This window comes from Salvelinus fontinalis, chromosome 40 (assembly GCF_029448725.1).
Source record: "Salvelinus fontinalis isolate EN_2023a chromosome 40, ASM2944872v1, whole genome shotgun sequence".
In the NCBI taxonomy this organism is placed as follows: Eukaryota; Metazoa; Chordata; class Actinopteri; order Salmoniformes; family Salmonidae; genus Salvelinus; species Salvelinus fontinalis.
This window is the reverse complement of record NC_074704.1, coordinates 13,967,846-13,975,931: the sequence shown is the minus strand read 5'-3', so window position 1 is coordinate 13,975,931 and position 8,086 is coordinate 13,967,846. Positions and strand designations below refer to the sequence as shown.

At 41.1% G+C, this 8,086-nt stretch overlaps 1 protein-coding gene across 1 annotated transcript; it reads right to left on the bottom strand.

The window, feature by feature from the left end:
* Positions 1–379: 379 nt before the first annotated feature.
* On the bottom strand, positions 380–7,790 carry LOC129839078 (gastrula zinc finger protein XlCGF17.1-like). Its single transcript, XM_055906350.1, has 2 exons — positions 7,286–7,790; positions 380–1,559 (listed from the first exon to the last, which is right to left on the bottom strand). Exons 1-2 carry the CDS (start codon positions 7,545–7,547, stop codon positions 673–675), a joined length of 1,149 nt encoding a protein of 382 aa, XP_055762325.1. The 5' UTR covers positions 7,548–7,790; the 3' UTR covers positions 380–672.
* Between the last annotated feature and the right edge of the window lie 296 nt (positions 7,791–8,086).

The following is an 8,086-nucleotide window of genomic DNA, read 5'->3' as shown; positions in this document are numbered from 1 at the left end:
AACTAAAAAAACACATGGAAATGGGAGATATATTTTACCTCACTGGTTAGAGGACAACCTGCAGAAGACAGTCAGCTACATTTTGGAGTGATGCATGTAAATGTAGGGGTCGCTAAACAAAGGAACGCAACACTTATTTGTCATAACTCATCGATATCATGTTGAAATCAATTGTGCGAGAGGAGGAAGATGAGGTACATCCCTGGGGATGTACCTCATGGGAATAATGTGTACATCCCTGGTTAGAGGACAATTTGTAGAAAACAGCTAGCTATATTTTGAAGTGTTGAATTTTGATTCAAGTGCGTCACCAATGTGGTAAGTGTAACACAACTATTTTCTTGTTAGTCACTTTTTGTTGAATCTCAACATAAATAGTACTCTCTCAATTCAGAGCCTGGATTTTTCCCCTGAGGCTAATATCCATATCATGTTGAAATCATTTGATAAGGGGGCAAATGTTTAGGCTTCTACAATGTGACATTATTAAAATACTCCTACTACAATGTTAAAACATTCTACATTGTGACATCATTAAAATACTCCTACTACAATGTTAAAACATTCTACATTGTGACATTAATTCAATGATATCATGAAACAACTCCATGTATCTTCCGATGTTTAATCAGATATCTATTATCAGAGTATCTCTTCCCACATTGATTACAGCTATGAGGTTTTTCTCCTGTGTGTGTGTTCTCTTTGGTGTCTAGTCCGCACACTAGATATAGTAAAACTCTTCCCACATTGAGCACAGCTATAAGGTTTCTCTCCTGTGTGTGTTCTCTGGTGGTATATCAGGCTGCTTGACCGAGTAAAACTCTTCCCACATTGGTTACAGCTAAAAGGTTTCTCTCCGGTGTGTGTTCTCTGGTGTACAACAAGACGGCTAGTACAAGTAAAACTCTTCCCACATTCATCACAGCTATAAGGTTTCTCTCCTGTGTGTGTTCTCTGGTGGTATATCAGGCTGCTTGACCAAGTAAAACTCTTCCCACATTGGTTACAGCTAAAAGGTTTCTCTCCGGTGTGTGTTCTCTGGTGTACAACAAGACGGCTAGTACAAGTAAAACTCTTCCCACATTCATCACAGCTATAAGGTTTCTCTCCTGTGTGTGTTCTCTGGTGGTATATCAGGCTGCTTGACCGAGTAAAACTCTTCCCACATTGGTTACAGCTAAAAGGTTTCTCTCCGATGTGTGTTCTCTGGTGTACAACAAGACGGCTAGAACAAGTAAAACTCTTCCCACATTCATCACAGCTATAAGGTTTTTCTCTTGTGTGTGTTCTCTGGTGTAATATCAGGCTGCTTAGCTGAGTACAACTCTTCCCACATTGATTACAGCTATAATATTTCTGTAATCCTGTGTGGATTATCTGATGAATTTTAATGCCTGCTGATGAGGTGAATCTCTTCCCACAATCAGAACAGCAGTGAGGTCTCTTCCTTGTGGATCTCCGCAGGTGTTCTGATGTGGAGAAACTCTTCTCTGCCTCGTCAGCATCATGCTGTTGTTGAGGCTCCCCAGAGGATTCACAATAGTCCCGTCTCTCTCCTGTGTGAACAACAAAGTCAGACAGATGATTAAAGACCCACAACAGCAGAAATCCACAGTAAAAGTGATGCCAACAGCGTAGCCATGATGTTGTACAATAATTGACGCCTGTAATGAGCAAAATAAAATGAGCAAGAATAGTCATATTGTCTTGTTTCCACATTAGTAGTTACATCTAAGATTGTAAACTAGAAATAAGTTATTCATGTTGTTGAAACTCTAAGCAGTGTGCCAGACAACTTTTGTTCTCCAATATAGGCCCCTTTCTGTGTTTAATAAAATTGTGGCATGAGGGCGATGCACACACAATTTGATTGCAGAAACACCTCCCTGCTAATGAGGAAACCGATAGTTATGGATGTAGTATATCTGCCAGGAGCAAAAATGGTGAGCAAAGATTTTAGTTTTTCACAATGTATTCTGAATGTGAATGGGGGAAAGCTCAGGGGAGTAACCTCCATTTCCAGGTTGCTTATGAGTGCATTTCACACTACTTTGGATTATAATTGTAAGGATCGCTTGAATGTCCTGCTTAATATAATGTTTCCTACAGTATTAAGAATTATGTGTAATTATTGAAGAACGGCATTAATGACAGTATCCATTTGGGTGTCAAAACACCACAGAGTTACACGTGGGATAAACAAACGTACAGTTAACAACAATAGAAAAATCTATATACAGTGTGTGCAAATGGAGTACGGAGGTAAGGCAATAAATAGGCCTTAGTGGCAAAATAATTACAATTTAGCAAATTAACACTGGAGTGATAGATGTGCAGATGATGATGTGCAAGTAGAATTACTGGTGTGCAAAAGAGCAAAAACAATATTCATAAAACAATAGAGATGCGGTAGGTAGTTGGATGGGCTATTTACAGATGGGCTGTGGACAGCTGCAGCGATTGGTAAGCTGCTCAGATAGTTGCTTCTTAAAGTTAGTGAAGTCTCCAACTTCAGCGATTTTTGCAATTCGTTCCAGTCATTGGCAGCAGAGAACTGTTCTCTGAAAGGCGGCCAAAGGAGATGTTGGCTTTGGGGATGACCAGTGAGATATACCTCCTGGAGCGCGTGTTATGGGTGGGTGTTGCTATGGTGACCAGTGAGCTGAGTGAAGGCGGCTTAGCAAAGACTTATTGATGACCTGGAGAAAGTGGGTTTGGAGACTAATATGTAGCGAGGGCCAGCCGACAAGAACATACAGGTCGCAGTGGTGGGTGGTATATGGGGCTTTAGTGACAAAACGAATTGCACTGTGATAGACTGCATCCAGTTTGCTGAGCAGAGTGTTGGAGGCTTTTTGTAAATGACATCGCCGAAGTTAAGGATCGGTAGGATAGTCAGTTTTACGAGGGTATGTTTGGCAGCGTGAGTGAAGGAGGCTTTGTTGCGAAATAGGAAGCCGGTTCGAGATTTAATTTTGGATTGGAGATGCTAAATATTAGTCTGGAAGGAGAGTTTATAGTCTAACCAGACACCTAGGTATTGTAGTTGTCCACATATTCTAAGTCAGAACAGTCCAGAGTAATGATTCTAGTCGGGCGGGTGTGGGCAGCGATCGGTTGTTGATTGATCGGTTGTTATTATCGGCTGTTGAGTCTGCCGATAAGAATACGGTGATTGACAGTCGAAAGCCTTGGCCAGGTCGATGAAGACGGCTGCACAGTACTGTCTTTTAATCGATGGCGGTTATGATATCTTTAAGTACCTTGAGTGAGGCTGAGGTGCACCCTTGACCAGCTCGGAAACCGGATTGCACAGCGGAGAAAGTACGGTGGGATTCGAAATGGTCAGTGATCTGGTTGTTAACTTGGCTTTTGAAGACTTTAGAAAGACAGGGCAGGATGGATATAGGTCTGTAACAGTTTGGGTCTAGAGTGTCACCCCTTTTGAAGGGGGATGACCGCGGCAGCTTTCCGATCTTTAGAAATCTCGGACGATACGAAAGAGAGGTTGAACAGACTAGTAATAAGGGTTGCCACAATGGCGGCAGATAATTTTAGAAAGAGAGGGTCCAGATTGTCTAGCCCAGCTGTTTTGTATGGGTCCAGGTTTTGCAGCTTTTTCAGAACATCAGCTATCTGGATTAGGGTGAAGGAGAAGCTGGGGAGGCTTGGGCAAGTAGCTGCGGGGGTGCGGAGCTGTTGGCCGGGGTTGGGGTAGCCAGCTGGTCCAGGTTCTATTTAAGAGTGTCTGGCCAGCCGTAGAGAAATGCATATTGAAATTCTAGATTATCGTGGATTTATCGGTCGTGACAGTGTTTCCTAGACTTGGTGCAGTGGGCAGCTGGGATGAGGTGCTCTTATTCTCCATGGACTTTACAGTGTCCCAGAACCTTTTGGAGTTAGAGCTACAGGATGCAAATTTCTGTTTGAAAAAGCTAGCCTTTGCTTTCTTAACTGACTGTGTGTATTGGTTCCTGACTTCTCTGAAAAGTTGCATATCGCTGGGACTATTAGATGCTAGTGCAGTACGCCACAGGATGTTTTTGTGCTGGTCGAGAGCAGTCAGGTCTGGAGTGATCCAAGGGCTTTATCTGTTCTTAGTTCTACATTTTTTGAAAGGGGCATGCTTATTTAAGATGGTGAGGAAATTACTTTTAAAGAACAACCAGGCATCCTCTACTGACGGGATGAGGTCAAAATCCTTCCAGGATATCCGGGCCAGGTCGATTAGAAAGGCCTGCTTGCAGAAGTGTTTTAGGGAGCGGTTGACAGTGATGAGGGGTGATCGTATGACTTCGGACCCATAACGGATGCAGGCAACGATCACTGAGATCCTGATTGAAAACAGCAGAGGTGTATTTGGAGGGCAAGTTGGTCAGGATAATATCTATGAGGTGGCCATGTTTATTGTGCAGTGTCCGACAGCAAGATCCCTTATTTAAGTTGAAGTTCATCATATGACAAGCGTAACGTTATGACTATAACTACTGTTCCCTGAAGAAGGGAAACTAGGTACAACATACTATTAAATTCAAGCATAGCTTGGGTTTATTCCTTAAATTTAATACCGCTCTTCACCGACCCAGGAAGGAGCGGGGCCAAACAGGTGTTGCACCTCGTTTCCCTCCTTCAGGGAACAGTAATTATAGTGTTAGGTTCTAATTTTTCAGAGTTAAATAACTCCCGGACACTAGAGAAGCTTAAGCAAGTTGAATTCTTCCCAAAGGGTCGTTACAGCTGTAGTTCAGACAAAAACATGTTCTCACCATCACAAGTATATACACCCCACTTTGGACACTCCTCTTTCTCTCCAATCCTTAAATCTTCTGGGTCGACAAGAAGAGGGTAACAGGATACTAAACCCTTATTTACTCCCTTCAGGGGATCTGACCTGATCTCAACCCTTCCTTCGCCTAATCCACAGATGTCCATTCGCTTCCCCTATAGCAATCCTGTGATCTCCTCCCATCCAACCAGCACATTCCACAGCCACTCTGTCTTTCTACAGATCTCACTCCTTTATATACTCTGCGTCTGATCTATCATGTCTTTAATATCTCAATGTTCAAAGTTTAGCACGAATCCAGTCATAAAGTTACACTCCCTTTCAGTCGGTCAACTTCGGTAAAACATACTATGGGAAAATACAATCATTCCCCATGCCGACCCAAACGGATACTAAATGAAACGGCCCCTGGCAGACCACCCAGACCTTACTTCGCAAGATTTTTCAATTCATTAATTGTATTTTGTTTGAAACACTCCTGTCAATATTGAGTAAGGACACACACCCAATTACGCATATAGAAGTAGGACTAGTCTTCCTGGCCTGAGCGCGAATGTAGGCCTATAAATGTGCCCATTTGGGGATGTCTGATAGTATTTCTGATTGTCTTAACGCACCACAACTAATGAGTTGTGGAGCTTCTCAAAGTAATGTTGTATTCACATCAAACAGCAAGTAAGCAAAGTCTAATCAAAATCAATAGCAAATGACAATAGTTCCTCAAAGTATTTTCGTAAAATATTTCCAGCTCTCACCCTTTCAATAACCACTCGGCACGAAAGGGAAAAACGTAATGTGCTGATCCAGTGGAAATGTTAAAACACCTGATTACTTCTTATCCCTTTCAAAAATAGCCTACAGCTGTGTCGGTCGAGAACTCACTGGCAGGGGAAACTGAGAGCCCAGAATATTTTATACAATGTTGCAAGCTTGCTATCTAGAGTTTTGGGCCAACCCAGTTTGATAGTTGATCCAATGTTTCCTGTTCGTTGCAGACAGGACATGTGTAGCCAATGAGATTTATATGATATTTATTTATCAGGATATTTTATACATGCAGGCTGCAATGTTGGCATTTTTTAGCTTTATGGAGGTTATTTTTTTTTTTAACTTAGCAAGGGCAATAAAAATGTTTCTTTATAATTTTCATTTATATAGAATGTAGATTAACCACAGAATGATGTTGAGATAGACTATTACAATTATTATTACTATTATAAATTAAATGAAACTGTTCCCATAAAATGTGAATATGAAAATCCTAACTGGCACCAGATCAGTAGAAATGGTCAGATAACTTGGCACCAAATGGAAAAGGTTGCCGACTGCTGGTGTAGCCTATTACCAGAAACTATAGGAGCATAACGACTGCTGGTGGAGCCTATTACCAGAAACTATAGGAGCATAACGACTGCTGGTGTAGCCTATTACCAGAAACTATAGGAGCATAACGACTGCTGGTGTAGTCTATTACCAGAAACTATAGGAGCATAACGACTGCTGGTGTAGCCTATTACCAGAAACTATAGGAGCATAACGACTGCTGGTGTAGCCTATTACCAGAAACTATAGGAGCATAACGACTGCTGGTGTAGCGTATTACCAGAAATTATAGGAGCATAACGACTGCTGGTGTAGCCTATTACCAGAAACTATAGGAGCATAACATCAGAATTTACGAAGGCCAGCAGCAGCAGGAGGAAGAGGTTTTTATGATGGTTAGGCTATCTTGATCTCTGGCTCCCGAGTCATTTGTGTGTCTTAATTATTTAATCAAACAGCGTGCTTAAAGCATCAGACCAGTTCAGTACATATAGTTGCTTTAATTAAAACACATGGGGTTGTCTATATGGAAAAATACACATATAACATTTTTACCAAACGGTTGGTAGAAAGAAAAGACGATTCTTGGTTGACACAAGATTTCTTTAGTTGGGGCCCTAGTGCATTCATTAAGTTCAGATCGCTTCCCTTTTTACACATTTTGTTACGTTACTTATTCTAAATTAGATATTTTTAAAGAATTAAATGAGAATGTTAAATGTTTTAGAAATTCTTGAGACTCAATTAATCATGTTTTGAGGATATACAGTGCTTGTTTACATTTACTGATAAACATTGGAGTAAAAAATGCTTATATTTTGGGTTCTGATGGGATACAACAGTTGAACTAAGCTCATGAGACATTTGTAAGTGATTTCTTCAAGAAACAGGTGGGTACATATCATTAATGTATAAATCCCAAAATGGATGTAACAACTACTGATTGCCCCTTTAAGAGTACATATTGGGCTAAACTAATAGGAGATATTGAGGACTACAGTATTTCAGGTATTGTCATTAGATGCATTTGATCAATTGTTAACGTTTTGTTGATGGTCCACTCTTGATGTTCTACACGTTACAGTGAAGCTTCAGACATTCCTACAGGACAACATGAAAGTGTAGAACCCCTTTACTGCATATTGGTTCAACGACTGCAGAGACGGTACTTACTGGGGTTAAACGGATCTCCAACCTCGTCTTCTTCCTCCAATATGACAGTAATCTCGCCCTCCTCCTCTTTCACACCAAAAACGGCATCCTCCTCTTTCTCATCTTCCTCTAATTTCACTGAAACTTCTTTCTCTTCTTCTTTCAATGTAACACCCTCACCTTCCTTCCCCTCTTTCACAACAATGTTCTGCCACAGACCCTCTTTCTCCGTCCAGCAGACCGCCTCTTCTTTAGCAGGAGGGGAGAAGCTTACTGACCTCATGTTAGGGGATGTTAGCTACCTAGCTAGCTATCATTGGCGACTAGGCTAGCGCTAACTTAACCACCCAGCTACTATAGCTGACTAATACAAAATAAGGTAATATTCAATTAAATAGGTTAACAAGTTGATACGACAGAAGTGTGTCTAAAACACAGTAGGTAATATACACCGAAAGCGTATAAATAGCTTGAATCTTTCGGCTATGTTGGCTAGCAAGCTACCAAGCTGGTTGACGAGCTGTTTCTGAAGAACCGTCCACTAGATTATACGTCACGCTATCAGCGTCGCCTGAAAGACGCACATCGCCGTCTGCTGACTGGAGTGGGAAACGCAGTTGAGGATCATATTTTATTTTCAGACAAAGATTATTGTAAATGGATGTAATTAAATAATACCATTATATTGAGACATACAAAGACAGGAATGCATTGATTGATTAGTGCGAATAAAAAATGGTTACTATAGCACATTTAAGGCAGTTACATCAAACTAAATCTAAATAAGTAGCTAGCTAATGTAGGTCTATACTGCTCCTACAT

Excerpts from the sequence above, each read along its gene's own strand:
- LOC129839078 (XM_055906350.1), bottom strand. The coding sequence starts at position 7,547 with ATGAGGTCAGTAAGCTTCTCCCCTCCTGCTAAAGAAGAGGCGGTCTGC. Across the intron at positions 1,560-7,285 it reads TGGAGATCCGTTTAACCCCA|GAGAGAGACGGGACTATTGT; the intron begins GTAAGTACCGTC and ends TTGTTCACACAG.